The sequence below is a fragment of the Trachemys scripta genome, chromosome 6 (genome assembly GCF_013100865.1).
Source record: "Trachemys scripta elegans isolate TJP31775 chromosome 6, CAS_Tse_1.0, whole genome shotgun sequence".
Lineage (NCBI taxonomy): Eukaryota > Metazoa > Chordata > Testudines > Emydidae > Trachemys > Trachemys scripta.
In genome coordinates, this window is record NC_048303.1 from 48,221,583 (window position 1) to 48,243,278 (window position 21,696).

Below are 21,696 nucleotides of genomic sequence, written 5' to 3' on the forward strand. Positions count from 1 at the left end.
TCAGCCCCCACCACTACCAGGCTCAGTCCCCAGCCCCCCACTGCTCAGTCCCTAGCACAGCCAGCCTTAGCCCTCCCTCCACTGCTCAGCCCCTGCCCCCCCACAGCTCAGTCCCTAGCACAGCTAGTCTCAGCCCCCTGCCCCCCATTACTCAGCCCCCAGCACAGCCAGTGTCAGTTCCCCCCCGCTCAACCCCATGCCCACCCCATGGCTCAGCCCCCAACACAGGCTGCCTCTGTCCATCCCCTGTCCCCCCCCCCCCGCACTTCACAGTGACTAACACAACCAGCTTCACCCCCCTCACTCCCCTACTCAGCATAGCCTGCCTCAGACCCCTGTCCTCTTCCAAAACTTTTTTTTTTTTTTTAACAATTTCCTGCTACAACTGTGGATAGTCTTGTTCTGGGGCCTAATTCATGATTTTGAATGTTTGGGGTTGGTAATACTACTTACATTTGGAGGGTGTTCGATGGAGAGCAACAACAGTCTAGCCCTGCCCTGCCTGTGGAGAGCAGCAGCAACAGACTAGCCCTGCCCTTCCTATTAATCAAATTAAAAGAAAGGGTCTCAACACACAATGTCCTGTGAACCAAAACTGTAGGATTTAGAACAGATTTAGTAACTCCCATAAAAAGAATATTAAGAGAAATGATGTACTTTTTTTAAAGCTACACCAGGGACATAATTTTCATATGAAGACTCTCACCATTATTATTGTTTACTATTTGTCTTATGGTAGCACCCAGAAGTTTCAGTCAGAATGGGGGCCCTATTGTGCTTAAAGAGCACAAGAGCAGCCATACTGAGTCTGACAATGGCCGTTGCCAGATGCTTCACAGGAAGTGAGCAGAACTGGGCAATGTATCAAGTGATCCATCCTCTTTCATCCAGTCCCAGCTGCTAGCAGCCAGAGGTTTAGGATCACCCAGAACGGGGGTTGTGTCTCTGACTATCTTGATTAATAGCAATTGATGGACCTATCCTCCATGAACTTCTCTAATTCTTTTTTGAACTCAGTTATATTTTTGGTCTTCACCACATCCCCTGGTAACCATAGGCTGGAACTAGGGATGCTGCTGCATCTCCTAGCTTGAAGTGGTTTCAATGATATACAGAGTTTACAGTTTGGTGCAATGACTCTTAGCACCTCCACTATACAAATTGTTCCAGTACCTCTGCTGGCAATGAGTTCCACAGACTGACAGTGTGTTATGTGAAGAAGTACTTCCTGCTGTTTGATTTAAACCTGCTGCCTATTAATTTCATTGAGTGACCCCTGGTTCTTGTGTTATGTAAAGGGGTAAATAACACTCATTCACTTTCTCCACACCACTCATGATTTTATAACCTCTATCATATCCCCCCTCAGTTGTGTCTTTTCCAACCTGAACAGTCAGTCTTTTTAATCTCTCCTCATATGAACGCTATTCAATACCCCTAATAATTTTTGTTGTTTTTCTCTGTACTTTTTCCAACTCTAATACATCTTTTTTGAGATGGGGCAACCAGATAGGCCCAAGGAATGGGCATACTATAGATTTATATAGTGACATTATGATATTTTCTGTCTTATTATGAAGCTCTTTCCTAATGGTTCCTAACATTCTGCTATCTTTTTTGATTGCCGCTGCATATTGAGCAGATGTGTTCAGGGAACTAAGAGCTATTTCTTGAGTGTAACGGCTAATTTAGACCCCATCATTTTGTATGTATAGTTGGGATTATATTTTCCAATATGCACTATTTTGCATTTGTCACCATTGAATTTGATCTGGCATTTTCTTGCCCAGTCACCCAGTTTGAGATCCCTTTAACTAGTTACTGATCCTTGAGAGGACCTTCCTTTCTTTCCCATTACTGCTTACTTTGCACTTTGGTGACTGGACTTGCCAGAGTTTATGCTCCTTTCTATTGTCCTCAAAAAGATTTGACTTCCAATTTTTAAAGGGTGTCTTTTGTCCCTAACTGCCTCTTTTATGTTGTTGTTTAGCCATGGTGGCATTTTTTTGCCCCTCTTATTGATTTTTTTTATTTGGAGTATACATATAGTTTGAGCCTCTATTATGGTGGGGGGGTTTAAAAGTTTCCATGCAGCTTACAGGCATTTCACTCTTGTGACTGTTTCTTTTAATTTCCATTTAACAAACTTTGTTTTTGTGTAGTTCCCCCTTTTGAAGCTAAATGTTACTGTGGTGAGTTTCTTTGGGTATTTCTCCCCCTACATGGATGTTAAATTTAATTTCATTATGGTTGCTATTACCAAACGGTAATGCTTGGTGCGTTACAAGCATAGGTCCTGATCTTACAGACTCCTGTCCCTGGGCTTCAGACCCCAAGTTCTAGCCCAAGCCCAAAGATCTACACAGCTCTTTTTAGTGGCATAATGCGAGCCCGAGTCTGTATACCCAGTCTGGAATCATCTAATCTCCTTTGGAAGTTCATTCCATAACCAGATTTCCTCAATTGAGAAAGCTGTGTCCCCAGCTTTCACATATTGCATTCAGGGTAATGTGCAAATGTCTCAGCAGCTCATAGATCGAAATTTGGCCTTTAATATAGTTGAGGCTTGATCCATTAGTGGTGAGATGAACTATGAAAGGGTGGGAATGAACAATTAAGAATGAGCAAAATGAGTAGGGTACCAATAACTCTTTTATAAATTGTAAATCTCATTCTTCTGGATCCCCCATGTCTAGTAATGAAATTCAGAAGATAGTGTCAGAACTGTGCTTTGAGATCCTCCAGTGAAAGGCATATAGAAGTATTATTACTTAATTAGGGTGTATGAAAAGAACCAAAATACTCATAGGACTTTGTTTGAGATTTGCCAAGTTAACATCACAACTACCTTCACAAGACTGCTATCATCTTGTATTATGTGTTATCAATACAATGCAAACAAAACATTATCACATGGATACAAACGTTTGTTTAGTAAACAGATAGATTAACATGAAAACATCCACAGTCTTATGAAGTTTTGTGTCATTAGTCCTCTTTAAAAAGTATTTACACATGTACATAAAACATATTTGTGCCCTTGCTCAAATCATTTTGAGTACAAACACTGTTCTTTGCAGCAGCATTGCATCTCATGGGACCAATATTGTAATTAATGAGATTTGAAACACATATACTGAGACAAATTAAGATCCTAATATAAAAAAAAATGAAGATCCATTGTTTTTGTTTAAAAGGGGAAGGGGGTTACTTTAAAGCTTCTTAGTCCAAAACTGGAAAGGAATTCACAATGTATTTTTAGAGTGTTATAAAAAATCTCTTACATAATGCTGATTAATTCTTAGGTTTGAAGGAAGAGCACCAGGCTTTGTGTGTCAGAGTGTTGACCAGCTGAGCCACTGAGGGAATGGTTTAAGATTTTTTTTTAACTTCTAGATATAGAATGCTGCAATTATTCAACTATTACAGGATTTAGCTTTTGTTTGGGCATCTATGAAGATTGCTCTGTTCCTGGAATCTGCATCTTATTCTTGGAAGTCTTTATCATTTTAAAACATATGTTATATTATATCACCCTGCCTGAGATATAGGATAGCTGCAAACCATTTTTTCTTTTGCTTTTCTTTTACTGCAGCTAGTTATGTTGTGGAGTAGCGTTAAGAATGTCTGCAGTGGCACATTATCAGTGCAGCTCTTCATAATGGCTGTTACTTCTGTAGATCCACTAGTGCTCCACTTTCTTTATATGTTTATTATAATGATGTGAATAATCAATTTAAAGTTCTTTTCGTTTTGTGGATTTTTCAAAATCCCAACTATTGTAAATGTCTGAGTTCAGACAACGGTCTCTTCCAAGACATTATATTTCAATAGATCCAGTCATTAAATGACATTTCCTTATTTTTAATACTAGTTATACCTGTGTGGTTTTGAAGTGCAGCTGAAATGAATTTTTGGCTAGCTGTCACATTTTAGAAATAAGCGTCATGGGGAAGAATAAACTAGGCTGGGTCTTTTTAAAAAGACGTTTTTAGTGTTAGGTTAGCCTTGGGGATCCCAAGAGTTTCTCCTCCTTTTTAAATAGGTTGCATCTCTCCATGAAATTTCGAACTAGGGACCTGATTCTGCAATCGTTAATCACCGGACCAGTCATATGAATGAGGATTGCTCACCTGAATAAGGGTGGGCCTAGCTCATCATTAGAGGCAGTACAAGGAGCAGAAAAGCAAAAGAAAAGCTCTGGTTGTTGCTGTCTTCCAATAGGAAAGAAATCAAAGACTGGTGGGAATGGCTCAACTGCAGTGAAAGTGGGAGGAGTAAGAGAAGGCTCAGAGACAAGGCTGGTTTCATTGCCTGCCAGCTTGGTGGCCTGAGCTCATGGCATCAGAACTCCCTGACCCAGTACAGTTCCTCCTTATCCTCCAGCAGAGCTCATGCTGTCACCCCCAATTTCTTTTGTAAGTGCTTCTTCAGTCCCCTGGGAGAAGTTCCCATCACTGGAGGCTTATTCCCTACGGGCAGTTAGTATTGCACAAGGTTGCTTGATTGGCCCATGCCCTGATGATAGAGGGCCCAGTCTTGTGAGGTGCTGAACATTCCTACTGAAAGGAGTTGAGGGACATTCAGCATCTTTCAGGATTGGACCCAATGGGCTAGACTGTGCTTTTATAACACTCCACATCCCATCCCAGGATGCCTGCAAGGAAGCATGCAAACCACTAAACCCCTTCACCACACGCAGCCTGCTCTACTCTTCTTGCTGGTCCTAATTTGCAGGCTTCTGTATGAAAGTTGGTTTTAGCCCTGCTTCCTCCTTACCACTTTTGGCTTCTCCAAAGAGCACAGGGACAGCAATTCTGCCTGGCCTTTACATGGGACATTCAAGGGGAAATAAAGGCTCTCTTTGCACACTTCTCTTACAGTGTTCAGCAATGTGAGGGCCATGCAGAATCTTACCCACAGTTAGCATTTCCTAGCAGAGGTCAAGACACTTAACATTAAAAATGACTAAAAAAAATCAGACCAAGATTAGTCTATTACTCCCTCTAGTACAGTGTGGGCCAGTGTGAGCGTGTAAAATCTGTGGTCAAATCACTACTCTGGCTTCCTGTTTGCTTCCAGGTGCAAATCAAACTGTTGATGATGATCTTTAAAGCCTTATGTGACATTCTTTGTCCATAATTTATAATTCATGACAAAAAGAAACAAACTAAACTGCTCATATGTTTTAACAAGAGGCCTGACTGAAACTAGATAGAGCCAGACAACCTAGTTTGCGAAAGGTGGTATCTGTGCTAGGTTGTTAAGCATTTGAAAGACACCTATTAATTATCATTACTGCCTCAATGGTCCATCTTCTAAAGAATGCAAGACTCTAATGTGTGAGTAGATAACTGGAGAAAATGGCTTGGAAAGTGGGGATAACTGCCTTAGATCACGGGGGACAGAGTGCATTTCCAGGGGAATAAGAGACTTAGTTGGGCCCCAATACTGCAAGGAGTTCCATGTGGGTAGAACTATAAATGGCACTCCTCGCAGGGGCAGGCAGGGGATGGAGTCCACCCACATGGACATTGCAGGACTGGAGGCTTGGTCTAGTTCAACTAGCACCCTGTATAGAAACAAATACTTGTGTCAGAACTGCCTATATTACCTTATTACTTGCTGTCCCACAAAATTCAGCACTATTTTATGAAAAAAGGATGATCTCATTATGGAGCAGCTGATAATTTCTGACTTGGTCTGACACAGGCAGACTGCTAACTTCAACAGGTTTAGCTATCACAATAGCCACTTGTGTGTTTTGTCTTTAGAATTAGTCAAAATGTGCCTCCATTAAGATTCATTGATCAGGTTACAATGATGGGATGCAGGTTTGGGTGTGTCCAAGAGCAGAATTTGACCGTTAGCCAGTAATGTATCATTACTAGATCAACAAATCTGTTCAGCACCCTCAACATTTTTAAATGTATTAATCTCTATTTAAAAAAAAAGATTCCAACACAAGCAAAAGCACTCAAACTTAGGATCTGGAAAAATAAATGGCCACAGCTATCATACTGTGACAGCTTTGGCAAATCTTTACACAGTTTTATAAAACAAATACAGGGTGATGTTCTATTCCCTAGGTAGCTTTTTACCATTAGATGTTCATACTTAATATAAGAGAGGAACAAAATGGTTCTATCTATCCACATATTTACTTAGCACATATCAGTGAATTAAATATCATCCCAGTGGTATGCCACATCAGCCATGCTATGTCAACATGTTCAAACATACATTAGCTCTGTGGGACTTTTCTGTCCTCCTGGATGTAACAAAAGCTATAATAACCTGTGGAAGACAAATCATTTCAGTCTGCATTATGGGCTTAATCTTCCGAGGAGCTGAGTTTCCTCGACCCCCAATAAACTCAGGGGTATGAGGAAATTCAACACCTCCCAGGACCGAGGCCTACCTTCTGGAAAGTATGGTGTATACAAAGTAACCCTGACATCTGAGTGTTTGCTTCTCATGGTTTTAAAAATGAATTTGACTTTTTCATGCACAGTTAAAAAGGGAAATAATGACAATTGACTAGGATTTCACCAATATAATATTTTGAGTTTCAGGGCTCAGGAAAAGGATGGTGATGACTAAAACCATGTGGCTTATATCAAACGGAAGCTGTGCCAGGTCTGATTGATGGCTCAATGGTTTACTTTTAACAGCAGTGTTAAAAGTAAAAACAAAGCAAAACTTTATTCAGTCAGGAATTGGCTTATTTATAAAAATACTTTAAAAAACTTATATTTATGCATATGTTGTCTCCTCTAACTGACTGAAGCATACAATAGATCTTCAGAGCCAACCAGAATGCAACAAACAATAAATAAGCAATAGCATGTGAGGCATAGAGGAAGGATTGAGTTAAATCAACCAGTTTAAAGCACTGATTTTAATCATGATTTAAATCAGTTAGCAGGGAATTTTGATTCAAATCATCAATTTTAATCTTGTTTTGCATTTGTACTTTTCAGTTATTTTTCTAAGGAAAGGTTGATTCTGATTGGTTGGTAACCATTAAAACGTGTTGATTTATAACTAAATATAGCCTTTACATTAAATGTGGTGCTTCTTTTTGTTAACCAGGAGGATACACTATATCAATACACATTTATTTAAGGAATCACATTTACATTTATTCAGATCCTTAAGTTTACATTTTTATTATGTTTGAAAATGGTGAATGAAGCATATTTTTTACTAGATAATGAGTCATTTTTTACTTGTGATTTGTATCGAGTTCTATTTGGAAATTCAAATGTAGTTAAAAATACACATACACAGCACTTTAAAATTGCTTTCTTATTAGTTAAATAAAATTACTTTACATGTGCTAGACAAATGAGGAAAAAAGTTTATCAAAACATGTTTGCATTTAAAACTAACTGATTTATTAAACAAAGTATTATCTGTAGCTAGTGAATTGAACTGATTGTTTATGGTCACCATTGTCCTTCAAGATTTTAGAACTAGTAGAGATCATCCTCTCACACCCAGTTTTCATTTATAGACTAGAAGAAGAAAACAAACTCTCCTGCATTTTCAGCTCCTAATTGGTTTCTTAACTTTGCATGGTCTAGTCATTGAACTGAACTAGTGGATTAAACTGAAATGAAGAAAATATTCTCTCTCCATCTGCAGGAGGCTCGTGCTGCCAAAAGCTGGTTTAGCAGTTCAACAAACTCTGGTTACAAGTGTTCAGCCAGTGACAACCACGAATTCAGTGTTTGACTTTCTTTTAAACTTCAGCAGAAAACATACTGATTAATATTTTTGTTTTATTTTAATTTAATTTTAAATAATTTTAACAGATTATAGTAAATTTAGGCCTTAGCATAAGTTGTCATAATTTCAAATTTAATTTAAAAAAAAATAAACCTGTATTTAATTACAATAAAACAATCCAGTTTTAAAAAATCATTTTTTTAAATCATCAATTTGTATCCACCCTGCAGGCTTATTATTCATAGAGCATACCACCGGGTCCAACAAAACCCATCTCAAATCAACCAAAGGAATCAGTGCAGAAATACTTTGCAGTGCATGAAATCAAGAGACAAAGTAAAATAATATCCCATGATTCTTCATATAGTTTACATTGACCCGCATTGAACCATGAATACATGGAATCTTTGTCTCTCTCATTTAAAGGTAATCACTCCGCAACCCTTACCTCGTTGGTGTTGGTTTATGGGATCAACTGGGAGACTGATAAACATTATACAGCAAACCTTTGAAAGCCCTGTTCACACTGCAATTCTGTACAACAAAAACAAGCATGTCAGAGGATCCAGTTACAACATAGTGATCATATGATCCATATAACTAGTTAATATATGGCCATGGTGCCTAATGGGATTCAGAGGGCATCATGGCACTGAGGAGATCCAAGGCCCCTGGTTCTTTAGCATGTTGTAATCAGTGTGGATCCCATCATAGGTGTGCATGCACCTTAGGTGCATAGTACCAGATTTTTCTTGTCCAGAAATGTTCATCACACATGCCCTGGGCCTCCTCATGCTCCCATAAAGGTAATAAAGGGTGGAGCAGCCCCAACCTTATGTCAGTTCCCTTACAATTCAAAGCCTGTATTCCTGATGACTCCAAAAGCACAGATGGAAGGGTAGGTTGTGGGGTCCACACTGACTACAACATCTCAAAGAATCATAGTTACTGTTAAGAGAGTAACCCTTCTTTCTTCTTTAACTATGTGTAGGTGACTGGCAAGAAGTAGCCTTCATGGATTGTAACAGTGAAGAGTTTCAGCTGTATCAATCACCCAGTGATTGAAATACTGTATTCCCAAACTTGGCATATGACCTCACTGCTATGTCATATGCAGGATGTTTAACAAAAGTTAGCGGGTTGCTCCACATAGCTGCCTTGCAGATCAGTGACTGGCACATTTCTGAAGTAAGCAGAAGATGATGCCTTTACCCTGGTGGTGTATGCCTTGATGTTTGGAGGGAGAGGCTTGCCAGACAATTGATAGCTGGTGGAAATACATTGTGTGATTGTGACACTCCGTATCTTGGGGGAACACCCTGCACCCCCATGTTCATCCTTATAATATGATTATGGGGTATCCAATGCAAAGTTTGTCATGTTGGGTGTCTTTGGAAGGCTCATGATGCACTGAGCATTGCTGTTATAGCAGGGCCAGGCATACTTTTTGGCCTGAGGGCCACATCAGGTTTTGGAAATTGTATGGAGGGCCCATTAGGGGAGGGGGGCATGGCCCAGCCCCCACCCCCTATCCGCCCTCTCCCCGCTTCTTGCCCCCTGATGACCCACCCCCGGGAGTGCTGTCCCATCCAACCCCCCCTGTTCCCTGACCGTCCCCGGAACTCCCGCCCCTGACTGCCCCCCTCCTTCCTGACTGCCCCAGGACCTGTGCCCCCATTCAAACCCCCTGTTCCCCACCCTCTGACCGCCCTGACTCCTATCCAACCGCCCTGCTCCCTGTCCCCTTACCGCACTGCCTGGAGCACCAGTGGTTGGCGGTGCTACAGCCATGCACCACGCAGCACAGAGCACCGGGTCAGGCCAGGCTCTGCAGCGGCACTGCCCCAGGAGCTCGCAGCCCAGAGCATTGCACCAGTGGTGGGGTGAACTGAGGCTGCGGGGGAGGGGGAACAGGAGGGGAGGGGCTGAGGGCTAGCCTCCTGGGCCAGGAGCTCAGGGGCCGGGCAGGAGAGTCCCGCGGGCTGGATGTGGCCCAGGGGCCATAGTTTGCCCAGCTCTCTGTTATAGTAATGTTATAGGTTGTAATTTCATGTATATAGTTATGAGGCTGAAAATGTGTCTTCGTGGCTTAAAACAAGCCCAGGCAAAACTCTTCAGGAGCAGAGGGGAAGTCCACACCTCATCAGGGGATGTATGGAACAAACCCAGCCCAGCCTCACAGGAACAAAGGACACTGGCCTACGCAACAACAAAGGATATGTTGGAGTCTTGAGTGAGTCACCCCACTTCCCTTGGTCAGTTTGGGACTAAGATGAGCTAATGCTCACCTGACTCTGAAGGGGGTGTGCAAAGCCAAGAGGGAAAAAAGAACATGATAAAAGGGAGAAACATTTGCCATGCTTTTTCTCTTCCACCTACATCTACAGACACCACCACCAAGCAACTGAAGCACTGATCAAAGGAGAGCCTGGCTGAAGGGCAACCAGCCAGCCTGTGGTAAGAAGCTTCTAAGTTTGTAAGGGCACTGAAAGTGTTAAGATCCGCTTAGAATGCGTTTTGCTTTTATTTCATTTGACCAAATCTGACTTGTGCTTTGACTTATAATCAGGGTCCTCAAACCCTGAAGGGAGTACCTGGTACCTCTTGTCAACTCATTTCACCATTGGTGGTATAGTAGGTGTCATTTGCCACAGAGAAGATGACAGGTCTAGAAGTCCCTTGTTAATAGAAGCTGACATGATGTTGAGCAGTTTGTGGAACTTTTCTGAGATGACCAAAGTCTCACTCTCTAGAGTATCAACAGTCTGCACAAAGAGCTCCTGGAATACTTTCAAGTCATCTGGCATCAGTGGTCCTGAGGATACCACTTCATCTGGTGATGATGAGGAGATGAGACAGAATGCGGATGTTTTTGTGCCCCTGGATCCTGTACCTCTTGGTATTCTGGTATCAGTAGTCTAGCCACAGAAGCTCCTGGGGAGAGGGACCTCTTCTTCAATGGTGGACACTAGCTTCTTGATGCTTGTAAAGGATGGCCCCAGTATCCCCAATAAGGCCATGGTGGCATCCTGCATGCACGTGTGTGACTTGCAGGCTGTTGACCAATGCTAGTCTTGATGGGCTGGTAGTGATTAGGTCCATAGAAGTCTGCAAGTCTCTCAACTACACTGCTTACAGACCTCAGAGGGGATGGGTCCCCTGCTAGAAGTCTGCAGGCAAAGAGGTGGGCCCTGGAGATGTTGAGGAGTAAACCTCCTTTAGGGGCAGCACTTACAAATAAGACCCTTTTAGTCCCAGAGTCTGTATTGGCGCTAGTGGATACCAGTACCAGGGATAGACCTGGTTCAGCCCAACCCTCCTTGCTAAAGGCCAGGGTTAATGCCTGTGGGAGCACCTTTGGAACCAGGGTCAGTGCCAGGTGAGTCTGCTGCATCACAGTGTACTGCTTCTCTCCATCCCTCAATGCCATACAGGCCTTATCTCCCAATGTTTTGTGTGCCTGTCCTTGCAGAAGGACACTAAGCTCCTTCTTGAGCTGCTGCTTTGGTGCTCGGAAAGGTCCTTTTCAATGCTCAGCTTCAATGCCTTAGGTGTTGGTGTTGGCTTCGACATCAAAGCTGAAGTCAGCTTTGGTCCCAGTGCTAGTACTCATGCTGATATCAATGCCAGTGTTGGCACCAGATCTTTCTTCAGTAACAACTTCTTCATGGTAATCTTAGGAGTCATACCTCTCCTTGATGGAGCGCTAGATGTTGCAAGCTTGTCAATTAAAAGGATTTCAGAGCTCATTTCCTCAGAGTCTGATGAGTCCTTCATGGATTGTTCCAGAACCTCACATCTTGAGACTTGTGAGACCTCACAGAGAATGGTAAGCATACCGAGCATTTGTCTGGAACATGGGATTCCCCTAGACAGAAGAGGCACCTACTGTGCCCATCTTGTAACGTACCAAGCTTGAGGCCTGCAGGTTTTGAATCTGCCAATACAGAAACCCTGTATGAGGGGAGAGGTGTCAGACCAGAGAATTTTGATCAATCATTTGATCAGTTCCTGGTGGTCAAAACAAAAAAATCAAAAGTGGTTCTGAATATTCACAGAAGATTTTAGAAGATTTCGAAGGAGTTTAGGCTAGCTAAAATCTAGCAGGTCAGACACTGGCCAGGTTCTGTCTCGCTGTCTCAGATGGTAAGAAGGAACCGAGGGAGAATCGTGACAGCTTTATGCCCTTTCAACATGGGAGCATGACTAGGCACAGGGCACATGAATGACTGATAGACTTCTCTAGTGAAGGAAAATCCAGTCTTGCAAGCCCGAGGTGCAGTGGGACACATCACTGACACACACTCAAAGCAATAGTAATGTTAATACAGAACTATGGTCTCTGGGATTTATGTTTTGGTTTGTTTTTGCAGCAGTATATTTGTTTTGTAAGACAGAGCCTCTTGTAGGAACCAGACTACTGATTGTATTCTTTGACATTTCTATTTATAAAAATCTAACCAGGTTCATTTTCAATAATTTTTTTGTTCATCTGGTAAGGAAAAAATAAAAAAGGAGATTAATACCAACCTACGTATTATGTGTTCAAAACCTTAGTGAATTCTTCAAGGCCTGCTGTGGGTCAGATTTCATGAAATAGCAATAAAAATTCCTTTTTTTTTTTTCTTCTCTCCATGTGTTCTGAGGAGGGTTTGTAAGTTTTGAATTACTAAGTAATCACGAAGAACTCCTCTTTTCACGAGCATGCATCCAGGAAATGGTCCATTTAATATTGGCATAAACAACAAACTCCATCTCCTTTTTCTCATCTACCACTCTTCTCTGGCATTTTCTTCTGTAGGACCCCAATCATTCAATTGCTTTCACGCAGGCCCAGGGCAGATCACAATGCAAGACTGGGGCCTAATTTTTAAAAATCTTGTTTACTGACTTTTGTAAAAATAAGAACATTACTGCATGTACCTTCAAAGCATAAAAATATAGTTCATTAGTGTATTTGCAATTATTTTTTAAACAACAAAACATGCATTTAATGCATCTGCAAGTTTGCCTTATAAAATGTGTTCTCATTACCATGGCAGGGTAAGGTGCGGAAATGATCACTTCTAGTTCCTAAAAGAGGAAAATATATCAAGAGCATTTATTAAAAATAATTAGATACAAATTATAGTAATCTAGTAGAAATAAACTGTAGCCTCAAAGATAAAATTAGCCTAATAGCACTAATATGGAGCACCTCTAAACTCATTCTGCATATACAGAATAAATGTATCTAATGATTCCATTGACTTCTATCATTTAATGTGGTAGCCATAAAGATTACTCAGAAATAGTCTCTCCGTTTGTATTCACCTTTACTTCTGTTATAAGTTTCACTCTCAAATAATACCAGCAGAAATTAAAGTTAATCGCCACTCAAAGTTTAATACATCACAATTGTATAGATCTCTATTCATATTCATTCTCATATAACCCATCTGCTGAAAATCGAATATGATGAGTCTGAGGGGACATTCCTGAAACAAGGTGCTGGGGCACAACCTGCTCCCAAATGAACAAAGGGTTAATTGTTGCTAAGCTCTGCCCCTCTCCCTTCTTGCACAGATGCTAGGGAAAGACTATAAACTGTGTGCTTAGAGACTGCCTATGAGAAAGATCATGGGACTGAGCTGAACCCGAGGCTAGGGGAGTTTCTCCATTTCTGCTTTTGTTAACTTGTTTTCATTTCTGGGAATAAATTTTATCTTTCAATAAAACCTCTGATGACTTTCTGTGGGGTATTTTCTGATAAGCCAGTATACCAACTTACAGTTGCTATGTGTGAGTCTGGTAGTATCATTTAGAGACCTGAATTGAATTACCTATCCTGTCCTCTTGCTTTCTAAGCAGAAGAGACCTGGAATACTCTCTGTGAAGTGTTCTCAGGCCCTGGAAGAGATGGAGCACCTTGCTTCATCCCAAATTGATCCTTTTGGCCAATTAAAGACAGGTATTGATGGACTCTGAAGAGAGTCAAGTCCTGGCCTTGAAGGCTGGGGAAAGGATGACTGAAATAGAACCTTGAGCATGAGAGATTAACTCAAGGAAATAGTTGGCTCCCAACTATTAGAAACACCGTGATTCTTGCAAATTGTTCCTGCTCAGCTGAGGTTTTCACATATATACTGTCAACCTATCTGTCTTATGATTTTATACTGCCACCCATCACCATGGTATCAGAGGCCCAGATCCTCAAAGGCACTTAGGTTCCTAACTTCAATTGAAATCAATTGGACTCAGGATCTAAATAGCTTTGAGGATCTCGGCCTAGTAAGAAACCTACAATTTCAGTATATTTAAAAACATATAACTTTTGTAGCTTTTGGTTTCTTAGGTCAAAGACTGTGGCCTAATGTCATGATGGTCATTTGACAATATAGTTTAGATTTTTTTTCGTTATTGATCCAAAATGGGGCAGGAAGGATAGAGATCCTTCAGTCTTTTCTGTTTTCTTTTCTCCCTTACTTCCCTCTGCACTCCACATTCAGAATAACCATCCCTCCAACTGAGGAAAGCTGGACATGGTGCTCTTAGAAGCTTTTCAAGATTGTCCTGTACATCAGGCAGACACAACAGGCTGGAATAGCTCAAGTCCTATACTTCAGTAAGATAGCAGCAGGAGCCTTTTGTGTCCCATTGTTGCTAATGTGCAGCATGGTCAGTGTGAGTGGCTACTCCATAGAGGATCCTTCTTCAACTGGGAAGGCTTCAGATCTATGTAGCAGCCCCCTACATCATGGATGATTACAGCAACTGACCCCCACTCCAAGAAGTACCTGAGTGGAGGTGTGAATAGGCTTTTTTTTTCTTTGAGCTGTGGGAGGGATGAGAGTTAATTTCATAAGCCAGCCCCAGGAGTTTTGGTTCAAAAACAGACAAAGTATAAAGAATCCCAGAAATACAGATGGAGTTTGGTCTGGCACTTCAGATGCACCCATAACTGTTATGAACTTCAATACAATTTTTAACATACTAGCAATGAAATATCAGGCCCTCATTATCCTTCTTTGTCCAGTTGTAAGGCATTTATCGATGAGTTTTAGAAATCCAGAGGTGATTCCTTTGTACCCTAAAGTTTAAATATCAAAAGTTTCTTATTACTCAGTTTTCCTGTACAAAACTCCTGTAAAATAATCCTAAAGTTGGCGTGCATGTGCTGTTCTGAATCACTTCTGAAATAGGCCATTTTTATTTTCCTGTGCAGAAATGCATAGCTTGTTCTTCTAAGACCATATTTTGCCCCAGTTCTGAACCATTTCTACTGTGCCTAGTGGAGCCTCAAGAAGCCTGACAGCAGAATAGTTGGACACTTATTGATGGGTCTAATACCTGAGATTACTTTATACATTCCTGACCAGACTTCTGGGCAAGCCTCAGATGTTAACCATTTTCTATTCAATATATTGAAATCTTTTATAAGCCTGCAGCATAGCCATCTCAGACTGGCAATTGTGATATAAGAATGTGGAAGGTGTGGGGTTTTGTTTAAAACAATTTTATTTTGGCCCCCTGCTGTAATCCTAGTAAAAATACATGTATGTCCTGAATATTAATTAATGGACTCAGGGAGCCATTTCTCAATTACATCTACCAGCTCTGTCTCTGTTTTCTCTTAGAAAGACACAATTCTCCTAAGACATAAAGCCTGATTTCTCATTGCTTTAATTGGAAGCAGGACTAGTACTTGGTCTGATTCTCCAAATATTCAATTTTCCATCATGCGTGGGTGGGTTACTCTTTAGAATTGTTCAGGATTTGATTCTGGTGTTTCAATATTTTAGCCAATTACAACACAGATATTCCTTTTAAAAACAGTTTAATATTAAAGGTAACATTAAGTTTAATCAACATGCTAGATGCATTCAAGGAAAGAAATACACAATCATAAAAATAATCCATTTTAGGAGATTTTTCCCCCCTCCCCCTCCGATCCTTTAAAGTTACAGTATTTTTAAGAAATAAATTTTTTCACTGAGATTTTTACCCTCTTTCCCTGTATTTTCTGGATCTCCTTTCTCTGCTGCAGGTGCTTGTAATGTCAGGGGAAACAATGAATTTTGAATTGAGACGTAGCGGATCTGATCACGTAGTCTATTCTTGGGCAAACCTCCCGTTGAAACCAAGAAAGATCAGAGTGCAGAACTAGGCCTTGCTGGTGAGTGGTAAGGAAATAACAGACTTCAAGATTTTTAGAAAGTTATGAAAGAAACACTGTGAGGAAAACCCCACTGAGTTTTCCTTTATTTCGGCCCCTTTCAGTGAATTTTGTCCTGGGTGATATAACCCAGTAATCTCCATCCCACTCATCTAAGTAGTACATGGACAGTTAGAAGCCAAAATGTCAAAAGGGTACTTTTAAACTAGTTCAAAGCTCAAAGTTTATGTCTGTTAAAAATAAAGAAAGAATTGTATAAATGCTAGCATCCAATAGAGGTCTAGCCACTGAATTCAGTGGTAGCAGGATCTGACCTATTATGAATAAAAATGTGGTCACTTATTTCCCATCCCCTCAAATGTCAATGAAAACAATCTTTTGGAAAAATGTGGACTTCTCTCTGCAGTAGTGTGAATCTAACTCAACCGTATTGTGTTAGTTCACAAGAAACAGAAGAAGAAACTGACCAGTTTAGTGACACTGTCCAAGCTATGTGAAATAAATAAAAAAAAAAAAAGAGCTTAAAAGTGAAAAGTACATTAGATTTTTAAAATTATCTGCATTGATAATTTAAGTGTATATTTAAAGGCCAAACGTGAAGAGACAAGAGCTAAAAAAGAATACGATAAAACAATAAGCACAAGAATAGGCAATGTACTGTATTTCATAAAATACACTTGGTCTGAAGCCTCAGAAGCAATTCAAATATTTCTTGATAAGGCAGCCTCATATCCTAAGACCTGTGGGGAAAAAAGTATAATATTCAAAGAAGGCTAGATCCTTTCCAGTCTTTTCATCTTTTAAGAACTATCTGCTGGGTCTGTCCATGAAAACATCATTACCCCTGCCTTGCAATTTAAATCTGAACTTACATAAGCACACTTCAAGTATAAGTTTTGCATTCAGCTGCACTCGATAAGCATTTGTTTACAATATGTCTTTTTCAGTCTATTCGTCTTTAAACAGTCTTTTAAAAGAAATTTTAATTTGGAAAACCTGCAGATCACTGTTCATGATCATGTATTTTAATGGACTAAGCTGATACATCCAATATAGGTTGCTTGTTTTGAGTATTGAGGTGCTGTACTTGGTGTTTGAGAATTCAATGTTGTGTTCACCTCATAACAAAAGAAGCTCTAGCATTCTAGTGGGCAGTGCAGTATTTCTGTACTTGCCTGTAGGCCTAACTGCTAATTTTGAAGTCCAGTCACTCTGTGCTCAGCTAACAACATTGTTTACTACAAAATGTTCCGCAAAAACTACTGCTAAAATTGCTCAGTGGTCAGTCATGTTTCTTGAAATTAATTTTCAGACTGAGTAGCTGCTTTCTGTGAGGAGCTTTCCAATAGAATCTCTCTCCCGACTGCCACAAGTTGCCCATGACCTTTTGATAAACAAGCAATAAATTTTAAAATATGCACTTGTTTAGATGCATTATTATTCTGAATAACTTGAACTGATGTTCTCACCCTTTGTCATCATAGAAATGACTATAAAATGTCTTACAAATTTCTCATAGGAGAACTGCCTATGCAACTGGAAATGGATAACGGCATACAATGGACCTTCAAGGCAATGAAAAACTACTTAACTGCAAATAAGAAACCCTCTCTATCTTACCCAGAATCCAGTGGGTATGTGTGAAGCAATATGTGTGAAAAGACTTACCAAAGAAGTTAAAATTAGCACGCAACTTAGTGAATAGCTTGCAAATGTACCATTTTTCAGATTTAAGTGTGTTTTGTGTCTTACAAAAACACTTTGAAATACACTTTTCCCTGCACTAAGGAATCAAGCCTTGTGAGGGAAAATAAGCAGGGGCTGGAGGGTGTAGAATTCATTACACAATCCTAACACAGACTGTAGGGCTACAGCAGAATCCCAATGCAGCTGCTATATCAGCTATGGGAGAGACCTCCAATGAAACTGCTCCAGAGGTGCTATGGAGCTTACCTGGTGCAGAAATCTTGTGTGGGTCCGTCACTCTTGCTGAGAAAGTGTTTAACTGAGGGTTTGGGGGGAGGAAGGTTTTCACCCATACAACTAAATCCTGGTCTCATGGAAATCAATGGCAAAGTTCCCACACTCTCTTCTAGGACAAGGATTTTTCCAATATTCAGTGAATATCTATTGCACATTGTCATCAACCATAATAGTTTATTATTTTTTCCACTCAGCCGATTGAATTCAGTGCAGAAGCTCACCATGCTTCCCTTAAGATGACTTGTTTTATCCTTTAATATCTAATAGGTTCACTCTCTTTACATCTCTTTCAGGTTCATATTTGACTTCTGTTCCACTTTCCTATTACTGGTAATTTCTGAGAGCCACATGGATGTATCTGGGGCTTTAGGCCCAAATTCCCCTCAAATCTTAAACTTGTTGTTGTTGTTTTATGTATTAGTTCCCTCACTGTATCTTGGGCAATAAAGAAACTGAAAGCCAATAAAGACAAGCCTATCAAAATTCAAAGAGATAAAAGCAAACAAGAAGATCTAATACAATAAGTGGGAGGACATAAATGAGAGGGAAGGGTAGTAAATCGAGGACTGATACTGGTCTCTTTTAAAAAGATCTTTGAAAAGAAAGATTGTAAGTATTGTTTCAAAATAGAGAGGGACGGGCTGGCAGATTTCAGGGCCAACAACTTCCATGTTCTAGAGCAGGGGGCGGCAACGTTCAGCACGCGGCTCACCAGGGTAAGCACCCTGGCGTGCCGGGACAGTTTTATTTACCTGCTGACACGGCAGGTTCAGCCGATCGCGGCCCCCACTGGCCGTGGTTTGCCGTTCCGGGCCAATGGGGGCGGCGAGAAGCAGTGCAGGCGAGCGATGTGCTTACCCTGGCGAGCCGCGTGCCAACGTTGCCAACCCCTGTTCTGGAGTTTATCACATGAGGTATGATGAGGAGACCTCTAAATGACAAGTGGTGTATGAGGGCAGATTTCTGTCAGGTCAAGGCTGAGGTCTGAGATGAAGCCAGGGAATCTTATTATCTCTATACCTAGTCATATTTTGCCTAGTAATTTTTTTATTTTTCTTACTAAAAGAAGAATTTGATCTGAATCTTTCCCTAAAACTTGTATCAAACTTTTTTGGTGGTCTTTTAAATAGCTCCATTAACTTTTAAAATAAGATTTTTACGGTCCTCTGCATTTCCTGAGTTCAGGTAGGCCCAGTGCAGAAGTACTGAAATACTGTGCCAAAACCTTTTCTTCCAGTATTTTCATCCCATTAGAAACCAGGACGTGATGTGAATGCGGCAAGCAAGCCTATTCTCACAAGACTTTCAGTCCAATCTATTGAGTAAAGGGGTTTGGATAAGTTTGATTAAGGTTGTACATGGTTGACTCAGTCCTTCATCCTTCAGAGGCAGATACATTGAATCATGGGTTCCATAAAGAATAAACCTTGCCAGACAAACTTGATTGCTTTTTTGATAGAATTACAAAATTAGCAGATGATGGGAAAGCAGCAGACGTAATTATTTGGATTTCAGTAAAGCACAATACTGTGTCTCATACAACCTTACTTGACAAATTAATTCAAATTGGCTGGGAAAAGAGCACTGTCATGTGGAATGAAAACAAGCTCAAAAGATTATAAACAAAGGATAAGGACAAATGGCAACATATAGATATGTGCACATACCTTGCCACTGCTTCCTTCCCTCAGTGTGGAGATGTCCTCTGTTGCCTTGTCCTTGAAGAAGAGGAGGAAGGTTGCCAGGGTCCTACTTTTGATGGGGCTGCTGCAGTGCTTCTGGACAGACATAGTCTAGATGGGGGACTGGTAAACACTCTGGCACGATGATGTGCTTTGGGCCACAGATATTCACTAGACATAGGTGAGAGTGGCTCCTATGCAATCTGAGATGGGGGCCTGGAGAGATGATATGCTCTACAAGGCTTCAGTTTCCTTCGTGTTGTATCCACATGCAGCATTCATTAAAGTGATAGCACAGCACTGCACTTTATAGGACTTTCCAGCAGGCTGACACTCGAAAAAGAAGGTAGCTGCTTGCTTGTTCAAAGACTCTTTGGTGGTGCAGGGAATAGATATCTGGGAGGAGGAGGAGCAGAACCCCTTTAAAGATGTCTACCAGCAAGACAGAAAAGAGGCAGGAATCTTTAAAGCACATAGGCCATTTTGAGGACAGGTTGGAATTGGTATCCCAGACATCCTGGACTACTTTGCCGCAGCACTTTAGGGAAGTGAGGGATAACACTCCTGATCCAAAATGTTCTGGTGTGAACTTGCATTACTGTGTTTAGTTCTGAGTGCCACATTATCACAAAAATATTGACAACTTGGAGTAAATTTAGAGAAGAGCAACCAAAATAACCAGGTGCTGATGTGAAATGCGTTAGCCATGGGAAAATATTTAAAAGAGCTAAATATGAATAGTTTGGTTAAGAGTCAACTTTGGGGTGTTGACAAGATAGTCTACAAATATTGGAAGGGTATAACGCAAAGGGACCAATCTTGCCATCCAAACTCAGGCAAATTCCCATTGACTCCAATAGTTTTGTTTGAGTAAGGAGGGGCAGGATTGCGCAGGAGCAGAGCGAATTATTTAATTTGAAGCAAGGTGGCATAACTAGGGGGAAAGGATTAAATCAATAGAAGGAAAATTTAGGCTGAAACACAGAAAACATTTCCTGACAGTGAAATTTCCTAGAGGACGACTAGGCTGTAGAATAGTCTTTCAAAGGAAATGGCAAAGTCTCATCTATTGGGACATTTACATCTAGTCTGGATAAAACAGGCTTTTTCAACAGGGATTGCCCTAGCCTTCACTGAATTCTTGAAAGTCACACCGTGCACAGAGGGATCAGTGAAGTTTGGGGCCTTGCCTACTCCTCAAGGAAGGCAAATCCCTCATCCCCGCAGTGGAAACATCTTTATTCTGGCCACCTATGTTTTTCCATTGGAAAGGGGAAACTAGACCTCTGTTTCAGTTCTCTTATTCCTTTAAGTCTGCCTCTCTCTGTACCTCCATTTTCCTTTCTTTCTCTGTGCCTTTGATTTCATTGAAAAGGGCCAGATCAGCAGCTGCAGAAGAACTTGATTAGTGCCTTCCTCCTGTGCAGAATCCTTTTCTCAGTAGCATTGATCCTAGTCAGTTTCACTTTTGAGGCAGCACCATTGATAAAGTGTTTCTGGACAAGAGCATCCTACAGACCTCAGCTAGTGTAAAGGAGGTTGCATCTATCACCTAATCAGGATGGGTTCTGGGCAGGCAGTTCTACTAATTTGTTTATCTCAGTTCAGCTGTTAATCTTTTTAAATACCAAAAGCCTGAATCTAAAAATCCACCATTTTGCTGAGACCTTTTAAGACAATGTCAAAGGCAATTCTTTATTGAATGTTATAAACATCCTTATAGAAGTAAAGCTTTAAGTTTTAATATTTAAATAAGTGTTTAAAGTTCCTTTTTGGATTGTGAACCTATTTTAAAGCAGGATGGAAACAGGTTTTCAATCAGCCTCTTGTATATTTCACCTATACTGCCAGAGGCCAAAATAATATCACTTTTTTGGATTAGACACAGCCCACAATATGGTCACAAATGCCAACTGTACTTAAAAACATTGGGCCTGACTCTTCAGTCTTTATTCAGACTCAGGGTTCACTGAAAGCAAATAAGATTAGCCATAATAAACAAGTTTAGCATTTGTTTACAATCTTAGCAATTATAAACAGTTAAATGTATTGGAAAATAAAGGGCCTGAACCTGCTGTTTTTCTTCAAACTATTGCAAACAATGCTTATAGAGTGTGACTGAATGCAAGACTTGTAGCTGAA

The 21,696-nt window shown here is 40.7% G+C and overlaps 1 protein-coding gene and 1 long non-coding RNA gene across 4 annotated transcripts in view; both read right to left on the bottom strand.

Moving 5' to 3' along the window:
* Nucleotides 1-536, bottom strand: part of SSBP2 (single stranded DNA binding protein 2) — a 277,842-nt gene extending 277,306 nt beyond the window's left edge. The window contains exon 1 of the mRNA XM_034773208.1: nucleotides 454-536. Within this exon, the coding sequence (XP_034629099.1) occupies nucleotides 454-455 (2 nt within the window). The 5' untranslated portion in view covers nucleotides 456-536. The remainder of the gene's footprint in view (nucleotides 1-453) is intronic.
* Nucleotides 537-15,479: 14,943 nt separating this feature from the next.
* Nucleotides 15,480-21,696, bottom strand: part of LOC117878882 — a 65,586-nt gene continuing 59,369 nt past the window's right edge. For all 3 annotated transcript variants that reach the window (XR_004646123.1, XR_004646121.1, XR_004646122.1), the window contains 2 exons: nucleotides 19,540-19,950; nucleotides 15,480-16,629 (listed from right to left, as the gene is read on the bottom strand). This is a non-coding gene — a long non-coding RNA (uncharacterized LOC117878882). The remainder of the gene's footprint in view (nucleotides 16,630-19,539; nucleotides 19,951-21,696) is intronic.